The sequence below is a fragment of the Netta rufina genome (genome assembly GCF_964035555.1).
Source record: "Netta rufina genome assembly, chromosome: 28".
NCBI lineage: Eukaryota > Metazoa > Chordata > Aves > Anseriformes > Anatidae > Netta > Netta rufina.
The window spans coordinates 3,975,352-3,998,107 of NC_140152.1; the positions used below are offsets into that span (position 1 = coordinate 3,975,352).

At 46.2% G+C, this 22,756-nt stretch overlaps 1 protein-coding gene across 1 annotated transcript in view; it reads left to right on the forward strand.

Moving 5' to 3' along the window:
• The window catches only part of INSR (insulin receptor), a 55,395-nt gene extending 36,031 nt beyond the window's left edge, over positions 1–19,364 (forward strand). The window contains exons 7-21 of the mRNA XM_084302574.1: positions 266–392; positions 1,035–1,285; positions 1,668–1,835; positions 2,560–2,761; positions 7,382–7,653; positions 7,861–8,003; positions 8,921–9,080; positions 9,422–9,521; positions 9,778–9,845; positions 10,047–10,276; positions 10,630–10,740; positions 10,818–10,977; positions 11,752–11,881; positions 12,110–12,244; positions 13,634–19,364. Coding sequence (XP_084158700.1) covers positions 266–392; positions 1,035–1,285; positions 1,668–1,835; positions 2,560–2,761; positions 7,382–7,653; positions 7,861–8,003; positions 8,921–9,080; positions 9,422–9,521; positions 9,778–9,845; positions 10,047–10,276; positions 10,630–10,740; positions 10,818–10,977; positions 11,752–11,881; positions 12,110–12,244; positions 13,634–13,988 — 2,612 coding nt within the window. The 3' untranslated portion in view covers positions 13,989–19,364. The remainder of the gene's footprint in view (positions 1–265; positions 393–1,034; positions 1,286–1,667; positions 1,836–2,559; positions 2,762–7,381; positions 7,654–7,860; positions 8,004–8,920; positions 9,081–9,421; positions 9,522–9,777; positions 9,846–10,046; positions 10,277–10,629; positions 10,741–10,817; positions 10,978–11,751; positions 11,882–12,109; positions 12,245–13,633) is intronic.
• Positions 19,365–22,756: the final 3,392 nt, after the last annotated feature.

The window sequence follows — 22,756 nt, forward strand, 5'->3', positions numbered from 1 at the left end:
TTCCTAGCTTTTAGTTAAACTTGGGTTTATTTTCTTAAAGTCATAAAAAAAAAAATGAAGCTGGCAGAAACCTTGGGAGGTCATCTATTCCAACCCCTGGCTTAAGGCAGGAATAACGTGGAAGTAAGATAAGTTTTTAATGAGTAGTTCTCAATGCCAAGGTTCTCATATTTATCTGTGGAGAACAGAAACTTCTAAAATAATGAAAAACAGAAAACTCTTTTTTAGCATTAAATAAACGATTGTCCTTTCTCTTTTGTTATAGGTGAAAATGAATTGCTGAAATTTTCTTCTATTAGAACATCTCATGACAAGATCCTGTTGAAGTGGGAGCCGTACTGGCCGCCTGATTTCCGTGATCTTCTGGGATTTATGCTTTTTTACAAAGAAGCGTAAGTGGCAGCTTAAGGAGAGGGTAGCTCCAGTAACCCATGGTTGGGCTACAAAACGATAGCCATGCTGGGCTTCCACGAACAACAGCTGGCACTAAAGAGTAGATATTAAGACTGCTGTGGTCATAGCTAATTAGGAGCCAGACAGTCACAGACCCTACACTTAAGTTTCTGATGTTACCCTTTTATATAAATGCTCATTAAGTTCCCTGACTTAACTTAGTTGTATACAGTGAAAATTGCTCATTTAAGAGCAACCCAAACATCAGTTGTTCCAGCTGTTCTAGACTTGCATGCTCTATCCATCTCCATAGGATAAGGAGGCATTTATTCCCGTTTAGGTAGGAAACAGTCTTTTAAAAATCAAGGTTACCAAACTGGTTTCCATTAGGCTGAAAATAATTAGCTGAGATTTAGTTGTATGGATTGGCTGTGGGGTGGTACCTGATCTGTGATGCTATTAGGAGGCTGGGTTACAAAGGCCCCTGTGCTTCATTTTCAGAATACATAGGAGAGATGATCAGACTTTCTGCAAGGTGTAAGGGATTGTAACTTTTGTGGATGTCTTTAGAAATGATGTTCCCAGAAGACCGAAATTGGAATTTTGTTAATCTGAGCCTTTTTCTTTTTTTTTTTTTTAAGTCCTTACCAAAATGTGACGGAGTTTGATGGACAAGATGCTTGTGGGTCAAATAGCTGGACAGTTGTGGATGTTGACCCACCGCCACGGTCAAACGAGCCCAAAGCCCAGGCCCAGCCAGGCTGGCTTCTTAGGGGCTTAAAGCCATGGACACAATATGCTGTGTTTGTTAAAACCCTGGTCACCTTCTCAGATGAACGAAGGACATACGGTGCCAAGAGTGAAATCATCTATGTCCAGACCAATGCTACTGGTCAGTATTATTTTAAATTAATGTTACATTGCAAATATAAAAGCAAAACAGACCTGTCTTCTGGCTGGTAGTCACGAGAGTCCCATATCTATGAATCTTTCCCCTAACACTGCTGCTCTACATTTGTAGGAAGGTATTCCTAAAGAAATGGAAGACTGTATGCTTCCCTGGATGGGGAGGGGGTGGCAGTGTGCACTTTTTCCACGTGCTGTGTGTAGGGCTTGTGTACGCTGGTGTGTCCTGCTGCAGGACTGTTGGGTGTCAGTGGGCCTACTACAGAGAGCACTGCTTGTTCCCAGGGAAATGGAAATGTTCCCTGTGTTTGTCGAGGTCTCTCTCAGAGCAGTGGAAGTGACCTCTTGTCTCTTTTCCACCCACCCAGTTCCATCAGTTCCGTTAGATCCGATATCTGTTTCCAACTCTTCATCCCAAATTATTCTGAAGTGGAAGCCCCCGTCAGAGCCCAACGGGAACATCACGCACTACCTGGTGTTCTGGCAGCAGCAGGCCGAAGACAGTGAGCTGTATGAACTCGATTACTGCCTAAAGGGTGAGTTCCACTTCTTTCTCTGTGCCCTTCTTTCAGGCCTTCCAGATGGTGGAGCTATCTCAGCATTGTATGGAGATTTTGCACACACCCTGGAGGTGCTCAGGATGCCTAATTTTGCTGTTCTGAAGTCTGTTGTACAATAAACAGGCTGCCATGTAGCTGCATTCTCCCACTGTTCAGTCACATTATACATCAGTCACTGTTGCCAAGTCACATGCAAACAATCTCCAAAACCATTTTTTCATGAAGTAATCTAACATATATTTTTATTTGTGCATCTCCCTTCTGCGCTTGTTCTTTTTAAACTGAGTAACCAGTTTAATAGCAGCTATGGAGATAGTAAAGTAAAACACTGCAGTGTTTCTGGAGATCAGTGGCCAAGTTCATTTTTGAAGGCACCTTGTGCTTCAGGTTTTGGAATTATTTCAGGATTCAGAGTTTCACTGAGGACTCTGTCTCTCCGCAGCTCTGTGTTACCCAAACTGAGGTGAACAGGGGTAGGACTCTGGTGACAGCAGCATTTGAGCTTCATTTCAGAGCTAGCATAGTTTTGAATCAAGGCCCTGTTGTAAGAGAGGGAACACTGCTCAACCCTAGATATGAGACCGTGGGAGGCCTAAATGTGGTATGAATCCTGTGTACTCTAGTTTTGGATCTTGCTAAGATCAAACATCTGCTTCTGGCATGCCAAGCATGAGTGATAATAGAATTGTTTTGTCCGTAGGATTAAAGCTGCCCTCAAGGACGTGGTCTCCTCCTTTTGAATCTGAAGACCCTCAGAAGTACAATCAAAGTGAAAATGAAGATGTCAGCGGAGAGTGTTGTTCCTGTCCTAAAACAGACTCTCAAATACAAAAGGAGTTGGAAGAGTCTGCTTTCCGCAAGACGTTTGAGAACTACCTTCACAACGAGGTTTTCGTCCCCAGGTATGAATAGCAAAACTTGCTGCCCACGTAGTCTGGGGTAGGGAAGTGTAATTGGTTACTAAACAAAAGTGTGGGGCTGGACACGGCCGTGTTGCTTGTCTGTCTGGGATTCCATGGGACCGTCAAGTCCAGCTGAATGTGTGTCGGAGGCTGGTGAGAGCTGAGTGCCTACAACTAATGGTATTACAGATCTGAAAGATTCCTCTCTATTTCCTGTCTCTGAATTCTCCTCAGCCTGAGAATAAAGGGCAAATCCACAACAAATAGCTAAAACCCTGTATCTCACTTAAACTTCTGTGAGGCCAAAAATAGCCATTTTTTTCTGTCTTAAAATTTCATGATCTAGCTTCTCATCCAGTTGAAAAGAAAGGGAAGTTTTACCATGCCACAGCCTTGTCCTTTAGCGCGGTATTTGCGGTCTTCCTTGCACTTAGTCTGGGAAATACTTCCAATACCATGAGGAATGCAAGTGCTGTGGGTGGTGAATGTCCTGTTTTGAATGGCACACACAGTGTCACATTAAGTGGTGTTGAATGTCTTCACACTTCATATGCAACTTACAGAGGAAGCACTGGGAATCAGGTTAGGCTGTAATGATTTACCCTCTTCACTGTCATGTATTTTGTGCTCTAAATTTGTTCTCTGCTTCCTGCCCTTAGCTATTAAACATTTACTTGCAGCTGCTTGACAAAAGCTACCTTTCTTCAGCGAGTGTTTTTGTATAACTGAGTGAATTGTAGGCAGTGTCTCTTCTTTGGGAGTCCTGATTTGATGCCTGCAGTAGTCACGTGGAAGTTTGTGCAGTCACTCCGTTTGCTATTTCTTTTTTTTTTAGTGCTGATCAGGACAAGTTTCAGTGTGCAAAGTGCTGGCAGGACACACCATCTTTAAAAGCAGAGGAGAAACAAGCCATGTACAAAAGCCAAACTCCTCCTGATGTAGGCAAACAATACTGACAATCTGATTACTTTTTTTTCCTCTTTTTCCTTTTCCTGTTTTTATTTGATTTTATTTTTATTTTATTGTGCAGCCAGCCCAGGATGCTTCTCAGGCCAGTTTCTGGGGTATGTATTTTAGGAAGAAACCAATCACCAGGATGTGCCACCTTGTCAGCCTGCTAAGGAAGAAATCTCTACTTTCCCAGGCTAATTAATCTTTTTAGCACAAGCCTCTTCTGTTACAAGTGAGCAGTAAAGATACCGTCCTGCTGACATGCATCCTCTCTTCTCTGACAAGTTTCAGGCTGTGGCAACATAAATTAGAATTTTCCTGTAAATACTGTGCCTATTGCCCGTTCAAAGGGCAGCCTGTCTAGAGCCTGGCAACTGAGCACGAAATGTGTTTTACTTCAGGTTCTCTTTTATGATGCTCCTGATAGTTTCAGCCTCTCGAGGTGCTGTGTGGACACCCCTTGAGATAAGAAGCCTTCTGCTGGTCGCAGGGAGGAACTTCAGTGACGAGGACAGAAGTTGGCAGGGTGCAGAAGACAGTGCAGTTGAGAAGTGACTCCCCCTATGTGTTGTCTCCTTGTTTTCCACGTACCATTTTCCCCCTCTGTCCTGTTCCCAGCCGTTGGATCCCTGTGCAGTATCCAGCCAAGTACGAGGCTGTCCCGCAGATCTGCCATGCCCTGCTTTGGTCCGGGTCTGATCCCACCTGACTTCCTCAGAACCCTGCTGGAAATCCCAGAAGTTGTTCCTTCCCCATGTGCACAGCTAACTAGCTACTCCAGGAGATACTGTCACAAGTCTTGTGGGCTGATTTGCTCTGGCACAGGCAAAGCAAACTAAAAGTGTCTAAACATTTCTTGCCATAGCCACGTTTCTAGTTGGAGCTAGTGGGTATCTTTACGCCACCTGCTTTGAAACCTCCCTTTGTAGCTGAACAAAGTGGCCATCAGAAGCTGATGCTTTGTTTCTTCTTTCCTGTGTTATTTGCTCTTACATCGAAACGAGTTTTGCACAGATTGGAGCAAAAGGGGGATCGAACGCTGGAGCAGGTTGCTCAGGGAGGTTGTGGAGTCTCAGTCCTTGGAGGTACTCAAAACCCAGCTGGATGTGGTCCTGAGCAACCTGCTCTAGCTGCCCTTGCGTTGTGCAGGGGCTCAGATTAAATGATCTTGGGAGGTGCCTTGCAACCTCAACTGCTCCATGACTCTGTGGAAAGCATGGAAAGGTTTCAAAAGTAATAAAAGTCCTGAGAGGCAGAGGGGAGGTAAATGGCTGCTATTCAGGATGTGTTCTCATGTGTACTCTCAACCATCTCTACTGCAGCAGCAGTCTCACCCTTCTCTCTGTCTCTGTCCTTCCGTCTCTCTTTCTGTCACACACGCTCATGTCATTACACACATTAATGGGCTACAGGTCTGAGAAATGACTCACATTAAAAGCAACTTCTTTTTCTAGGATTCCCAGTCCAGTCTGATTAATTGTGTAGACAAATATGTAAATGCTGGTGCCAGCACAAGGGGGAAGGGAGGCAAGCTGCTCTTGCAGCAGCAATGACAGCCTGTGCCAGTTTCAGGTGTGTGGAAAAACTTGGTTTGAGCTAGCTAATGCATTTTTAAAATCCCTCAGCTCACCTCATGTTGCATGTGATGGCTTCTCACTTCATCCAATCCTGAACCTGAAGCCCTCACATGCGCTGACTGGCTCTGATGGTAGGGGGAAAAGGAATTGGAGTCTGGGCATTTTGCAGGGAAGGTCGTTGGAGCTGCTGAAATGGCCATGAATCTTAATGGAAGTTGCAGTGGAACAACTAGGGAAGGCATCAATTGTTTGAAAATGCAACGAATTTGGCAAGAAAATTGCTGCAAATCTAGGATAATAAATGTGGGAAGATTGTGTTTACAGCTTCAGAAGCTTTTCTTGTTTTCTGTTACCAGAGGAAGAAGTTATTCTTGTGTTTTACTCTGTGTTGCATCAGTAGTCAAATTACTGTTTTACTTGTGAAAAACAAAATTCTCTTGAACGTGAGGAACAGCTGAATCCACACTTTGTAAACAGTGGTGTGCAGCTTTGTTTTGAAGTCCAAACAAGATCCTGGTTGACTGTAAAGATTGCTTCTAAGGGAGGGAGTTGGCATGACCCAGACATGGGTCTCTGAACTCTGCCCCATTGTTAGGGGACACTGTTCAGAACAATGCGCAGGCTGAGATAACAGCAACTCCAAAATGATGTCTCTGGAGTTAATTAGTAATTAGGGGAAGAGAAAACGAGAAGCTGGAATGTGCTCTGCCAAACCTGCCGTTTGGCATCATGTTTTTTCATCAGGTGGACGAATGTGCTTACGTCGTAGCGTCCAACCCAATGTTTAGTTGGAGGAAATCTTAAAATCAGCTTTCCGGCTGGTTGCGTTTGCTGTTTGAGCATAAGGAACATCAGGAAGTGGGGCTGGGGGTTGCAGACAAAGACCCAGCCTGTGCAGTCACCTGCCAAAGCTGTCCTGCGCCAATCATTTGCCCGATAGTCAGAGGGTGGCAGTGGAAAGTTCAGTTCAGCAGCACGGATTTGCTTCAACAGCTTGTTACATTTTTAGAGGCTGGAGATGCCTCAAGTGTGGGTTCAGTTCAGGTCACTCTTTGTACCCTTTAATAGCTGCACACACATGCACACACAAACAAAGATCATCATCCCCTTAAAATACACCGCTCTGCTTTCAAATGGCATTAATTCCTTTTGTGTAACCAAATACTGCTACTGATTCACCGCCTTGGTTGGTTCCCAACCTGGAATTCCTAGCGGTGGATGTGTGGCAGGAGTTCTGTTTTGATTCTTGTTCCTTTTGTTCCCAAGGAATTACATGCTGAACGGTTTTTAATTCCGTTGAACTGATTCTGTTTATTTACTGATGAAATCTGACATGAAAGTTGGCTAGTGGCGCTCACTTGCAAACAGGGGAGTTGACAAGATCACGGGGCCGATTCTATTTTTACGGCAGCAAAAAATTGATTTTCAGACTGAAGTGCAATAACTTGAGAAGCAATATTTGGTTAACAAACAGCACAGCTAATTTGTAGTCTGAATCCGTGTGTCTTAAATGCGCCTGCTGGAAAGATCTTAATAAATCTGGTCTCTGGGGAAAAGGTTAAAATTATCTGTCGAAATAGATAAGTTCAGAATTAGGGTTCAAAGCAGCAGATATATTCCAGTGAGCTATGAAACTGGTCTTACGCTTCATAAATGCAAATTTATGACACTCGGAATATGTGGAACATCCAAGGTCGTCAGAGTTGGGGGCTGTGATATGACCTCATTTGTTCAAAGCTAGAATGTGTAGGAGATGAACTCCCAAGCATTGCAACACTGTGTACAAGGCATCCACGAGGCAGCCTGCTAGAGCTCTATTCTGCTGAGAAGGTTCAGGAGAATTTGAATTCCCAAGCAAATACCTTAGGCCTGGATTTTTTTTTCCTGTACACAGTTGTGCAGGGAAATCATCTCAGGGATATGTAATTCTGAAAAGCCATGTGCGCTGGAATTTCTTTCTTGTATTGCAAATATGGGTCTTGCATTTGACTTTTCGATTGCACTCTGAGCTCTCCCATTTTAACTATTTCTTTTCAGGTGGATGCATTTATATTGGGTATAACAAATAACGTTCTAATGGATTATTTAATAGGCCATCAAGAAAACGAAGAGACCTCGGCTCTGTAGCAAATGCCACTGTGGTGATACCCACCATTGCATCCTCTCCAAACTCATCTGCAGCTGCATCTGAGAATGCAGAGGAACAGAAACCTTTTGAAAAAGTTAAGTTTAAGGAGTCTTTGGTTATCTCAGGCCTGCGGCATTTCACAGGGTATCGTATTGAGCTCCACGCTTGTAACCACGACGCTCAGGAATCTCGATGCAGCGTTGCAGCTTATGTCAGTGCCAGGACCATGCCAGAAGGTAATTAGCTTCCTGAGCTTTGCTCTGGGTTGATGGCTGTTTTCAAAATGCTGCTTTTCCCATGAGAGCCAGCTGCTTTGCAGAAACATCACGGACTGTGCTCTCTGTATGTCCTGGTAGGAGAAGATGATGGATGAAGTATTGTCAGTTTTGCATTTTGCAAAAGACATGAAAGAAAACTATTATTAATCATGACTTTGTTTTTAGCTAAGGCTGATGACATCGTTGGTCCTGTTACCCATGAACTGGTTGAAAAAAATACCGTGCACTTGAAGTGGCAGGAACCAAAGGAGCCAAACGGTCTTATTGTGCTTTATGAAGTGAATTACGGACGTCTTGGGGAGACAGAGGTGAGAATTTCTGCTTCTTCCTTAACACAGCATGTTTGGAGAAGTAGCTCCGTGCTTCAGTCCCTCTTGTTACAAGCTGTGGTAGTGGTGGTGCTGGGGAGGCTGCTGAAAGGTAACAGCTAGAGGCTGGACTTGTAGAGACCTTTCTGCCTTTCCCTGGGTTCTTCTGGGTTCTTTTGTATTGGCATGATACCTCCCATGCCATCACAAGACGTGGCTGTGTATTTACACCGTTTAGGTATAGCCCTGAGTATGGTTTTGTATTTGTTTATTGCTGCAAGACAACAATCCTTGGGAGTCCTTGGGAGCCCTCATTCAGTTTTCAGTAGCCCTAGTGCTTATAGTGTTCTGTCCATTCTGGTTTCCTTTTGCATGAACCAAAGTGAAATAAAACATTGCTAGTGAATTTTTATCCTCTGGAAGTCTACCTGTGGTAATGTTGAGAAATAAAAATCTCCCTCTACAGTGCCCATTCATCCAGTATTTATTTTGCTAACTTTCTGCATGGACATTCTTAGAAATTTTATTTCACAGAAGGACAGAAAATATACATGTAAATGTAAATTGCTTAGAGAAGTTAAAGCTCTGAGCAGCAGGAGAGCCTATGAGCAGCCCTAGTGCCTGCGCAGCATGCCAGTGCCGTGTGGGCAGGAGGGCTTGCCAGCTGAGGTCAGATTTCAGGGCTGAGCTCTAGTACAGCAAATGGCATATGCTGTGTGTAATCTGAACTACTCTAAACTATAAAATGTAAATCCAGGACAAGCCACTATCTTGGAAAAGACCCGAGCATGTGAAAACCCTATTTGTATACATTTGTCAGTGAAGGAGGTGAGGAAGAAATCCTAGTGGGCTGTTACAGAGCCCGAGGTTGTTGCAGAGGTAGCGTAACACAGCCTGCCCCTTCCCTCCTCCTGCAGGAAGCACACTACTGCGTTTCCCGTAAGCACTTTGCCAGTGAGCAGGGCTGCAAACTGCGTGGACTGCAGCCTGGAAACTACAGTGTCCGTATACGAGCTACGTCGCTGGCTGGAAATGGCTCATGGACAGAACCTACCTATTTCTACGTGGCTGATTATTGTGAGTTCTTTGGTTTTCAACATCATCTTTTTGATCAGAACCCAGATTTCAGTTGGAAGATGGTGGGGCTTAGCAAGGAGTGCACAGGGACCTGTAGAGGGGCATGAAATGTTTACCAGTACATCTGTTTTCCAGAAACTGGAATTAGGAATGTGTCCATTTACTTAATTTAGCTGTTGAACAGCAGTTTGAGTTCTTGTTCTGAGCAGCTCTGCATTCTCTACCTGAAGCAGCCTCTGGCTTCCTGCTCTTTCTTGTTTAGTCAAGGAAGAGATCTTATACAGAAGATTTGGATTTTGAGACCTGTGTAATACCTCCAATTTTCTCTCTTTCTCTCTTAGTGAATGCTCAGCCTAATATTGCTGTTATAATCGTTCCGATTATTTTTGCCATAATAATTGCTGGAATTATTGGAGCTGCTTACGTTCTTGTGAAAAAGAGGTGAGTGCAACTTCACATCATTTTTACCACAACAAGCAAAACTTTTATGTAAAGGTTTTCTTTAATTGTTGGAATTGTTTATTTTCTAATTTAGATGATGATTATAACATTAATTTAGTTTAGGAAATACTTTTTGTGCCTTTGGAAATTGGGATAGTTGCTATTTATTGCACACTTTGGGAATTAATCAAACTGCCTTCATTTGTAACATGTCAAAAGCTGAAAATGTGCTAAAGAATCTGTGTTTCCCTTTCAGACAAACCGAAGGACCAACTGGGCCGCTCTACGCATCTTCTAACCCTGAGTATCTCAGCGCCAGTGATGGTGAGAGCAGTGTGGGCTTTCCTCTGTGCCTTATTTCTCGTGTAGTCATTCAGACAGTGCAACAGTATGGGACTGGCTTTTTCTTCATGGAGTTTTTCCGGTTGTCTTTACATACCACAATATCCTGTGGCAGTTGTACTGTAGAAATGGCTTTTGAAAGATAGTTGCTCAATTCCGAAACGTCTCCCTCTGTTTTGACAGTCTATGTCCCTGATGAATGGGAGGTTCCACGAGAGAAGATCACTCTCCTCCGAGAGCTGGGACAGGGCTCCTTTGGCATGGTATATGAAGGAATTGCCAAGGACATTGTGAAGGGAGAGCCAGAGACTCGAGTAGCTGTGAAAACCGTTAACGAATCAGCCAGCCTCCGCGAGCGCATCGAGTTCTTAAATGAAGCTTCTGTGATGAAAGGGTTCAGCTGCCATCATGTGGTAAGCATCGCTGGCTGCCTCAGATGATTAGCAAGTGAAAGTCCCATCACATAACTAATATTTCTCTAATGCTTTTAAAGCTTGGTGTTCAGCCTACAAAAGCAGCCTTTCTGCAGAAGCAGTTGATCAAAAGAGCTTGGATCTTTATTTGTCAGATTTTATAAAATGTGTGAATCTGCTTGCATCATTTCACATTTGCTCTTTCAAAACTTCTCAGCCTTAAGTGGCTTTGTGGTGCCGTTCCAAGCTCTTGTTCAGGGTGTTGGCTTTGTTATAACACCCGGTTCTCATAGCTGGACTCTGCCCAGTGTGCTTGGACACAACCTTGAGGAAAAGTCTCATTTATTTTCCAGGTTCGCCTGCTCGGGGTGGTCTCAAAAGGACAACCTACGCTGGTGGTCATGGAGTTGATGGCACATGGAGATTTGAAAAGCTACCTTCGCTCTTTGAGACCTGATGCTGAGGTACAGACAGGAGAGAGGCAGTACATGTGTAACAGGCTAACTAGATTTGTTTTTTAATACTTGTTTATTTATCATAGAATAACCCTGGCCGTCCACCGCCAACGCTGAGAGAAATGATCCAGATGGCTGCAGAGATCGCTGATGGTATGGCCTATCTGAATGCCAAAAAATTTGTGCACAGAGACCTTGCAGCTCGTAACTGTATGGTTGCAGAGGACTTCACTGTAAAAATTGGAGGTATGTAGTATGTGGTCAGAAGAGAATTCTGTGGGTCATACTTACGTGTATAAAACCCAAGAGCAATGCAGCAAACACAGGTGATTTCCACTGGCTCCCTTTGGAAATGCAGCAAACTTTTCTGTTTTTCTTCCTTGTAAAAGAATTGTATGGGCTTCAGTAAGAAAAATGTCTCCCTTAAAACCAGAGCAACTTCTCTAATCACCTCTATTCTGTCATAATACTCGTAATATGAGTATTAAGACAAAGAAGGTGTTGGGCACAACAAAGCAAGCTGTGCTAACCCTGTCACTAGGTCAGGTGCCTTTTAAAAAGTCATTTGTCTTCCACAAGAAACAGTTTTTAACCCAAATCCATTTGGAAGTAAGTAAATACAAAATGTAAAAATAAACTGAAACCTCAAGGCTTGGTGGTTTTTCAGACCTCTTTGGACTTAAAGCCAAGGCAGTGGGATTTAAGGGCAAAGACGGCTCTGTTTTCCTTAAAGGAGATGAATAAAAATAATGTTTAGACTAGAAGCTGTCACTAAAAATTGCAACTCTGGAGTCTCTATCACAGCTCTGTAGTAGTTCACAAAAGAAAAAATGCAGGGAAAAGGAAAGTGTTTTGAATGTTAATCACAAGGTGACAAATTGCTGGAAGTTGCATAGGAGGCTTACTGGGTGTATGAAAATAGCCTGGCGTCAAAGGAAGGAAACACTCATCTAGAGATGTTGCACAGTAAAAGCAGCATGGAAGGAGAGACATTTAACACATCCCAATTGCTTCTCTCAGATTTTGGCATGACCAGAGATATCTACGAGACGGATTATTACCGTAAGGGAGGCAAAGGACTTCTGCCTGTGCGCTGGATGGCACCCGAATCATTAAAGGACGGTGTTTTCACTACTTACTCAGACGTGTGGTAAGTTGTACTCTGCAATCCCAGTTGAATCAAGAGCTCACCATTTTAATGCATGTTGTTTACACTGTGAGTTGCTGACTTCTTCTGAGTACAGACAAAACACAACGTTGTTTTGAAACCCTCTTAAAAATATAGTAGTATTCTTTTAAAGTATGTGTTCTCCAAAATAAGGCTATCACTTGTAGATCTTCAGAATGTTTCTCACCAGGAGTCTTGTTTCTTTTTTAGGTCATTTGGTGTTGTCCTTTGGGAAATAAGCAGTTTAGCAGAGCAGCCGTACCAGGGACTCTCCAACGAACAGGTGCTAAAGTTTGTAATGGATGGAGGATACCTGGATCAGCCAGACAACTGCCCAGAGAGGCTGTAAGTAGTAAAGCGGGTGCCAGCTGACCAAGCTGCACTAGTGGATGGCCGTTGGCTTGTGTCATGGGGCAGAGCCTGGCCACAGTCTGCATCCCTGGGGCTATAAAGGCTGGAGAGCAGTTTGTTAATCCCACATCTGCTGAGGTTTTCTCTAATTCATCTCTCTGTACTACGTAAATAGTCTTGAGAATTACAGCAACTCTTTACTGCTGATTTTCAGAAATCCAATTTATGACTAATGAGGAGGGAGAGGTAGGAGAATGCTCTGCTGAGCCCCAAGCTGTTTATCGTGTCCGAGGCCTTTTCATGTCTCCTGCAGGCTCCTTTCCCACTCAAAGTACAAGGTTAGGCTACCTGCAAGTTTAGGGAGAAAAGAGGGCACTGTGTAGAGACAGAGCGCAAAACACCTTGCAAAGAGGATTACAAACTGAAGCCAGACGTTCTCCTGTACCAGGGTTAAGGGTTAATGTCTGCAGCTGCTCGTGATGTTCACGGTTTGGAGGTTGCTGCATCCTCAGACCTGCCAGCGCGGCTGCCTAGCCAGATGCTTCCTAAGCTGCTTCAGAGTAATTAAGAAAAATAAATCCTGTTACCAAGTGTTTAACCTGAGCTAGGGTGTTTTGGTAGAGGGGTGTGAGGAGCCACTGCTGCAGCAGCGTGCAGAGGTGAGGGGAAGGAGCCCTTGTTGGAGGAGGCAAGGCTAATAGTAACTCCCTGTTTCCAGTAACTTCTTACGCCAGCCCACTTCTGGCCAAAACAGCACTTCCAGACTCAAAAAATAAACATGTTTTGTGAGTATCCTTGTGAAAAAAGCCTGCTGTCCTGGACAGTTGTCTCTTGTGGCCAGTTACAAACTGCAGTTTACAACTTTTTTTGTACCTAGGAGATGTGTAAGTTCTTTCTTCGTGGCGTATGGTAACATACAACATCTCGCTGCAGCCTTTCTTTTGGGTGGGTTGTTTACAGGACCTCTCTCTTCTGCACAGCCTGCTATTTTCCTTGAAGATTAAGGAACTTGTTATCTTTCAGGCTGAGTTAAAATTAAAATTGAATGAATTAAAGAATTGTGAGACGGCTCTAAGTGCGTGCGCACATTCACAGAGTACGTGAACTGCAGCCTTGTTTCCTTCGGAAGCCGAGTTAAGAACAATTGAAGGAATTGGAAGGAATTTTTGATCTAGACAGAAATAGAGAAAAAGCAGTGTGAGGATCTAGAGGCAAAAACGGAGACGGGAAGAGAACAAACAGCTCAGTTTGGGTGGGAACGTGGGGTTCAAAGGAGTAGCATGCGTGATGGGCGGTCTGACATGGATACCAGTCCTGGTCTGTGCCAGCTCTGCCTGTGTGGATTTGTTTTTTCCTCTCCCTGACTCCTTTGTCCTCAACTAGGCACAGCCTGATGCAGATGTGTTGGCAATACAACCCCAAAATGCGCCCCACCTTCATTGAGATCATCGAGATGCTGAAGGAGGACTTGCACCCCAGCTTCCACGAGGTCTCGTTCTTCTACAGTGAGGAGAACAAACCTCTGGAAACGGAGGAGTACGAGATGGACTTCGAGAACATGGAGAGCATTCCCCTCGATCCCTCCTCGTACACGCAGAGGGACAAAGTCCTGGGGCGGGACAATGGACCCTCCATGGCCCTCAAGGGGAACTACGAAGAGCACATACCTTACACTCACATGAACGGTGGCAAGAAAAACGGGCGGATTCTCTCCATGCCCCGATCAAGTCCTTCCTAACGCTTCCTGTTTGACCCAAGGGTTTTGTCTGCTTTTTTTTCCCCCTCCACAAATCTCAGGACTCTTGTTATTGCTGCCACAGTGTATGACACACATCTACAGACTCTTCAAATTTTTAATCATCTTATGATTAATACTTTTTTTTTTTTTTTTGCCAAGTTGACTGGTTGTCAGTGGACTTATCTGTGAACATAAATGGAAAAGGTTTCCATGGCTGCTGTCCTTTCTGTAACCATGGTTTCAAAACAGGAAGCGACCGTGTAAGTTAAACTAAAGGAGGAGCATCCACGTTTGCCAACAAAAGACGTGAAATTTGCTGGTATCTGAGCTACAGCGTAACGGTGCGGAACAAAACTTCTGCAGGACAAAAGCATTTCCAGTAGAATTCCAGGCTTTCAGGCATACTCTTCACTACAGCTGAAGGATTCAACACATCAGTCGGACGCGCCAGATCCTCAGATTGACCAATAGCTGCTGCTTTCATACTTTTTAAATGGGTTAAATCCCAAGGGTGCGTGCGTGTGCGTGCGTGTGTGCAGTATATATATGTGGGGTGTATATGTATAGCAAAATATACACTTCTTTTTTGTACATAAGTTTTGTATGTTCTCACAGAAGCTTTCCTCTTCTCGGAAGTGTGTACTTATCTTTTTCCCATTTCCCTGGAGTGACTGAATCCTAAACAGATTATTTTTATACTGAGGACTCTTGGGAGTAGGTTTTCTCTCATTAACAAATGAGGAAAATGTGCTGGGAGCCAAAGGAGCAGAAATCTGAGATTTATGGGTACTTTCAAGACCAAACAAAGTAGGAGTCCCCTGAACTGAGATACCGAGTTTTCTGTCCTTACAGCATTGAGTATATATATTGTTTGTTGTAATATATTTAAAATGTCTGTAGTTTAAATTTTAACTTCATATAAATTATTGACTGTTTATGGTCCTTTCGGGGAGGGGAGAATTTGGGGGATTGTTTGGTCTTAAAGTGGTCCAAAGATTTCAGAATGAACTAATTTTAGCTGATTACCCTTTTAGGAGCTATGAAGCACATGTTAAGTTTATACTTGACAAGGCTTTATAAAACAGTTTCAAGATTTATACCGTGCAGTCAGCTGGCTCCACTCGAAGCCCTGGGACAAAGTAGTTGGGACTTACCTTGGTCGTTGGGGGCTGAAGGACACCAGAACGTCCTGCTCCGGGGTCCTGCTACGTGTTTGCCCCCGCATCCCTCACGTTGTGCCGCAGGAGAAGCAACCAGAGAGGCCGAGTAAGAACTCTAACCGAAAAAAAAGACACTAAAGCCCAGCTGAAGGGAGGCGAGCACAAGGCTCTTGGCTCTGCACGTGAAGCAGAAGCTGAACGTGACTGTGGTCAGCTCCCTGCTGCCTGTCTGCTGCTGCTCAGGCGTGCGGCCTCGTGCTGCCTGCGGGCCTCCGATGTGTTCCTGAGATCCCTGCGCCTCTCCCAGGGTGCGTGTGTGAGCCACTGGTTTCAGCTCTTTGGGATGTCAACCTTCGTCTCTTGGACCGTGCTTTGTTTTGCTGCTGTTTGCATAAAGACAGAGCTGATAAGCACAAAATGTTAGAAAATCATTGTGAAACTGAGCGTGTCTCGTTGCGATGAGGGAGCGTGCTGGCAGGGAGAAGCGCTAAAGCGAGAAATGAAGATGATCGATGTCGCAGGCCGTTTCATGCAGGAGCTGGTTTTACCAGGGGAGAGATTGCTCAGACCTCTGCTATTCCTCCTGGAGAAGTCCAAGGGCCACTTTGCTCTCTCTGCTGGGAAAAAAACAAGGTCCTGACTCGGTGGGAGCGGGGACACCAGGCCGCAGCGTGGCTTTTGGTTTGTGCTGCTGCCTTCTCCCCGTGAGGGACTGGAAGGGGCTGGGGTCTGCAGGAAGCACTTCTTGCAGCTCCGCTCGGCTGCAGCACCATGGGGTGGTGGCCACTGGGACAGGGGTGGAAGGCAGAGGGCAGAGGTTGCTCACGGAGTTAGGGGGAAACCACCCAGTGCAGGCATGGGTAAGATCCTTCAGTTCGGAAAGGCCTCGTTTACATTTCCTCTGCTTTACAAAGTAGTAACTGTTTAGCAGCTCTATACTACACTGCAGGAAAGAAGACATATTCTCACACTTTTCTAAGGAAGAGAAGTTTTTCTTATTAGAAATTTTTTATTTATTTTAATATATAGAACACTGTAAAAAAAAAAAAAAAGGCAACAAAAAAATCGTTTTCTTAAACACGCAGAACATGTAAATTTGTATCCGTAAAATCTTGGCAGGTGGATGTGGTGGGATTATTTTTGTCCTGTTCTGGTGCAGTCTACCTCAGTGTTTCTTAAGGATATTTTTAATACTGCGCACCTCTAAACCTGTTTAAATATTCTGGTCTGGACCTATTGTGGATCAGGGAAAATCAATATCAGCTGATTCCAATACTTGGGACCATTCACTGAAGGGAATGGGTAGGAGAACAGCTCATCACTGTTTATCACTATTCTGAGTAGTAGTGACCAAAAGAAACTACTTCCAGCTCCAAATACCCGATAGCAAATTTGGATCTGATACTCTGATACCATCTTCCTAGTTCTGTTGCGATAAAAAAGAAAAAAAAAGACCCGTGTAAATGTTTGGACTTTTTGAACTAATGACCTAAAAGGAGGAGACAGCATCCTGCTGGAGCAGTAGATGCCAGTGAGAACCAGGGCCCGTGCCCAGCCCTCGTTGTTGGAGTTGGGTTTGGGTGTCGTGGTCGCTGCCCTTGCTGTGTGCTGCTACCCGGGAGCTCTGCGGCTTGGATGTGACCTCCTGAAATCAGCCCTTCCCGCGTGCCGATGTTTTGATAACATTTTAAATTGCAGCAATCATAACTGTGGGAATAGAAGATCCTTTATATAAACAAACATTGGAACCTTGTATTGGGTCTGGCTTTTAAACTTAGTTGATATTGGTTGGCCCTGTGAGTACGCATGATTTGCAACACTCGGATCACTGAACAAGGGATTATGTGTTTCGCTTTGCGGACAGGCAGTCCGTTCACGTGGCTCGTGTTGTCATCGTCACTCTGCACCGAAGGGAGCAGTTGTTTATACCCAATACTGTGCATAAAGATTACTCCAGTCGTCCTCTCTACAGTGTGCCAAGGGCGAGGAGAGGCGTGTGTGGTACCAGCGGTAAGGATATCATTTTTCCCCAAAGCTAGTCCCTTCTGAAAACAAACACATGACGCTAGCAGTTGCCACTTGTGGCTGTTGGAGATTACGCTCAGCTACAGAAGTAGGAGGAGTGCATGGACGTCATCCGTAAAGCCCAGCTCTGAATGAGGAAAAACCTTTACTTTCAGCCCTCAGCCGCCACTTTGCTCTCTTGCTGGGAGATCCTCCCCTATCCTGGGGATGCACAAGTCCCGTGCTTGGATCAGCAGCATCAAGGGGTTGTGTACAATTGAGACTGTGTGCGCCAGATGAAACCTGTGTGCGGTGCGGTCCCGTGCTCAGGAAGGGGAGCAGCACGGCAGGTGCTGTGCCTTCACCTGGGGAGCTGCTGCTGCTCTGTGCTCCAGTGAGATCCCTATTGGGGCGAGAGCACTGCAGCTGCAGCAAAAGCACAGGCACCCACTGCTGCGCAGCGGTGAGGAGGAGCCAGGTGGGAGCACAGGTGGGATGGCTGGAGGAGGGCAGCTCCCAGCTTCAGGTAGCGTTTGCTGGGGTTGGATCCTGCCCTGTGCAGGCAGAGAACTTCCCACTCACAGCTCCAAGTAGCAGGGCAGACCCAGGCGCATGTTGAGGAGCAGCTGTAGCCTCCTGTGCTCAGTCTGGGGACAGGAAGGGGTACCAACAAGCAGCCAGAGCCTCGCTGTTTCTAAAGCTGGTGAAGCAGGAAGCGTAAGAACCAGCTTTCTGTGCTCTGCTGTGTTTTCTTTGAGCAGATGTTTGAAGCACGGGACTGGAGAGGTTTCTCAGAAGCGTTTGCACGTTAAATTCTATCGCCACTTCCTGAACACCTCTTGCAAATCTGGTACTTCTCTTGCAGTACAGTGCAGCATTGCAAAGCTTGCCTGCTAGGTTAAAAACACGTCTCTTGGCGGCTTGTAAATACTCTGTTGTGTTGTAAAATAGAAGAGCTTATAACGTAAACTCTGTGCCAGCACTGGGTTGGGAAACGTGATAGGAAATAGACCAAGCTGCGAGGAGGATATTCTGTGCAGATCATAAAGCAGCTGTGTTGGTTGGGAAGAGGCTGCTCCTAGGTTGCTAAAGGGTACTCTTAATTTATGGGTAGTGTATCTCTTTCCTCCTAAACTTGTATTATAGTAATGGGGCACTTTGCTTAATTTTGGTTTGTTGCGTATAGTGTTGGTATCTCTGGAAAAATCTCAAAGTTGCTTACTGTGTTATTGACCTAAAAGATGAAGGCAAATAGGAAAAGGCAGGAGCAAGAAGGGTGCTGCGTCAGTTTTTCTTGAGCCTCCGTTTTAGGGGAGGGAGGGAGAGAGGCAATCCAGTTCCCTCTTAACGTCACTGTGATACGAAGATGGACCCTGAGGTTCTCTGGGCCCTTCATTGCTAGCAGCGATTCCTGATACCGAGACTGGAACCTCATTTTTCAAATCAGAACGTGAAGTATCTTTGTGCCATAAAGCCTTACTCTGACAGCTGTGCCAGGTGCTCCCGTGATCCACGTGTGATCGGTTCAGAGACTGTGGAGTAAGAGCAGAGTAAGCAAGAAACTGCAGAACACCCTCCGGTCCTCCGGCTGTGTCCTCGCCTCCCTCGAAGCCACCACTTCTCACACAAAGACGCGCGGAGCCGGCGGGCACGGCCGTGCCAGGAGCCCCTTCCCCTCCGCGGAGCAGCCGATGCCCCTCGCGATGCCCCTGCGCACGGTCCTGGGAGAGGAGCTGCTGAACGGATTGGAACTGTGAAGTAGTTGCTTCAGAAATACGTGAAATTCAAAGCGAGATTAGTTTAGCGTTTGTATGAACTTAATTGAATTTGGCCTTTTTATTACCTTCTGCTTGGCTCTGTGTTAACTCTGCTTGGATGCTGTACGTGAATGTTGGTGTAAGAGCATTAACGTGTTCAGCCTGTTCTGTTCTGGCTTGCCTTGCTACGAGTATCACAAGAGTGAAGCCAGTAGTGCGATTGACTTTTGGAGGAATCTGACTATTTAAAAGCAATTATAAAACTACCATTTTTATCAAATCTGCTGTCATTAAATGTGTATTTCTTTTTAAGATTAAATTGCTTGTCCTTCTCAGAAGTAAGCACTTATTCTTGCAGGTTCAGCAAATTAACTGCAGCACAATGCAAGCTATAAGGGGACAGGTAGAGAAATGACTTTTTAAATATTGTATAATAAAGTTAGTATTAACTCCTACGGCATTGTTACGTTTTTTGGCAATGCGTTTGCAGCGGGCACCAGGTTGTGTTTGTGGTGGTCGTTCTGTTGTGAGCTCTGCAGCTCCAGCTGATGGTGCTCGGTGCTCGCTTCTCCCCAGCCCAGGAGCCCCTGGGGGAGTGGGGTCTGGCGGTGGCACCGGGGCAGTCCTGGCATCAAAGGAGGACCACGAACACGGTTAAAGGTGGGCCCAGGCTCACCTGCTTAGCTGAGTCCCGGCGACACCACTCAGGCTCTTGCTCTGTGCTGCCAAGGGGTTGCTTTGCAGTCCTGGGGGTGGAAAGTGTGGCTTGGGCTCGCTGGGCTCTCAATTGCCCAAGAGCCAACGTCTGAGCTGGGTTTGTTCCCAAAGCTCTTCTCTTCCTCCGAGTTCCCCCCCAGCAGCATCTGGTAATGCTGTCACCATCTTGGTTTCCAAATACTTCTCCCGTTACCGTGTGTGATGGAAACTGGCTGATGGCTATCTTAGAAAAGCCACTTTTAAATCTGAAAAGACAGAATGCTATTTAAAGAGGAAACCCCTTACCTTTTGCTTTAATTTGCACGTTGGTTTTGTTCTTAGAGTGTCAAAACAGTGGCTTGTGTTTGAGGAGCTTTGTGGATGGGGTCCTGGGCATCGGCTTCGTCAAACGCAGCCAAAAGCAAATGCTGGGCTGCTTGCACCTTAACCGGACCAGAGGCAGTTTCAGTTACATGCTAAGTGATGTTCTGTGAGGTCTTGTTTTTTTTTTTCCTGTTTAAACTTGCTGCTCCCACCTTTCTCTCTGCATATCTAAGGTTCCAGTATTGCAGATACCTCGTTTGAAATAAAGGATCAAATGTGCCATGATTTTTTTTCTAAAAAAAAAAAAGGAGAAAAACACACACAAAAAAAGAAAAAACCTCCCCCTTGATTTATTTTTTTTTTTCAATGTTTTCGTATGTAAGAGCCAAGCAGTGACATGTACAGAAAATATCTTGGAGCATTAAGACAAAACTCTTGCCGTGTGTCAGAATATTGAACAATTAACTGTTTATATTAAATTTCTGAATAAATTATCCAAGAATAACTGCTCATTTTGTGTCTGCTGTCTGTGCAGCGCTGGATGCTGCTTTACCACAGAGAAAGCATTAAATTCATATCTTGGAATAAGTAATACTTTCAGTTGCAAAATGAATGGTGCTGAGAAAAGAAAAAAAAAAGAAAGAAAAAAACAAACACAGATCTGCCCGTTGCAGGCTTGTGGTCCGAGGCTCACTTAGCTCGGCCTCGTGGCGTGCACGACACGCTCCGGGCTCATCCTCACCGCAGGGTGCTCGGTGCTGTTGAGTAAACATTGGTAAAGGGCTTCCTTCTGCCCAAAACAGCGAGAGCTGCTGCTCCGTAGCATCATGCTGCTATTTCCCCGAGCACAGACCCAGGCTCCTTTCCCATCAGGGGGACGCAGGCAGTTGTAAAAGGCAGAACTGCGAGGCAGAAAGGCAGAGGCTCTGCTTCATCCCCGTCCTGAGGCAGAGCAGCTGGGGCCGGATTTGCACCAGGAACCACCTCCCCTCGCCTTCTGTACCGAGCTGCTGTGGAAATGTAAAAATCTTTCTTTCTTCTGACTTAAACGTTGTTTCGTTTTATCACAGGCGAGATTTCCTTCCTGATCAGCTGCACCAGCGAGGCGGGGGACTCGCTGCTGCTGTTTTTCTTCTCGATGCGTTTAGCTTTTTGGTAAAGGTACCTGCTCTCCTGCCGTGCCTTGTCCCTCGTGTCCTCGCTGCGCTGCAGCCCCAGCTCCTCACCTCACCAGCACCAAGCTGAGCACCTCGGGGCTCGGCTCTGCCAGGGCCCCACCGGCCTCAGACCTGGGGATAGCGTCCGCTGCTTGCGCAACAAATGGCTGTAAAAGTGAGTAGTATGATTTACTTTTTTTTTTTTGCAAAAAATGCCTTTTTTTTTTTTTTTTTTTTTTTTCTGGAGGGGTCGAGGTCAACCCTCGCTGCACACTCCTTGCCCCCTGTCCCTGGTAAATTCCAGCAAGTGTTTCATCAGCCACCTGGGCCCAGCGCTGGGCTGGGCGCTGACGTTGGTTAACGGAGATTGTGCGGTGCTGATGCCACCTAGTGCCTCTGCACGCCGAGCTGGACGAGGCAGCTGGATCCGGCCCCGCTCTGCGCCCGCTGCCCTGTGTTGGGCAGGAGCACACGGAGCGGCTCAGCCCAACCTCAGCCCTCTCCAAACCCACCTGGATTTCTCGTGTTGTAAGAGCGATGAGAAACAAAGCAATACTTTGAAATGGTTTGGAGTTGCGTTTTCTGGCACAGGTCGTTCTCTGGAGATCCTAACAAAACTTGACCTTGCTGTGACGGGAGGTTTGCTGCCTGCTGGGCTCTCAAGTCGTGGATGCTGGGGGAGGATGCTGAGACTCATCCAGCCCTCGTGCCGTCATCCCTCATCGCTCTTCCAGGCCGCATGCATAGCTCTGCTTTGCTAACCCCCAAACCATATCAGACACCAGAAAGGAAAGAGATTAGCTCTGGTCCTCTCTTGTGGTAAGGACACCGCACCGTCCCGTCAGCTGCTTGGTTTGGGAGCAGTCCTGATCCCTGATCCCTGATCCTCACCGAGCTCTTGTGGACTTCAGAGAAATTAAACCTTAATTCCTCTTTGCTCTGGTGGTTTCCTGGAGCACTGGATAATTGCTATCCCAAGCGCTGCCAAGGCTGCGGTCTCTGAGTAATTGGAGTGTGAGCGGATCTTGTTCTGATTAGGGCTTGGCTGGGGCTGGCGTGTGCTCGGGGCCGTGGGATGAGGTGCGTGTGCTCGGTGGCCCCCGGGGCTCGGTGGAACAGAGCAGGCGGCCGTGCTGAAAATCTGAGCCCAGGCTGTGCTGGGGGCTCTGCCTGCCGGACCGCACGCAGCGAGGACCAGCACCTCGCCCCTCGCTCCCCTTGCTTTGGAGCCAGAGTGCCTGTGGGTCTGCCCCTCACCTGCACAGAGAAATTCAGCTGGTGCAGTCATCTCTGTGCTTTGTTTCTTTGCTATCGCTTCATCTTCTCTCAGCCCAAGACCTGCTGGGCTGTGGGGTCTGCCAGAGCCACCCCACCACAGCGGCGACGAAGGATGCGTTTGTGGGAGCCCAGCACTGGGCCCCGCTGCCCCTGGTAGGAAGCTAACGAGCGATGGTGCAACGAGCCCGCGGGCACAGCCCCTTAGTGCCAGGCTCTCACGGTGCACACAGAGCGGTTTTTCTCCGAACGGAACAGGAAGCTGTTTGTGGCAATCGCTGTCATCGTGGCCATCACCAGTTCTGCAGCTCTCGGGGCCCCTGCGCCGGGCGGTTTGGGGTGAGCGGCCCCCCAACGGGGGCTGCTGGACCCTGCTGGAGCCCCGACCCCTGCGA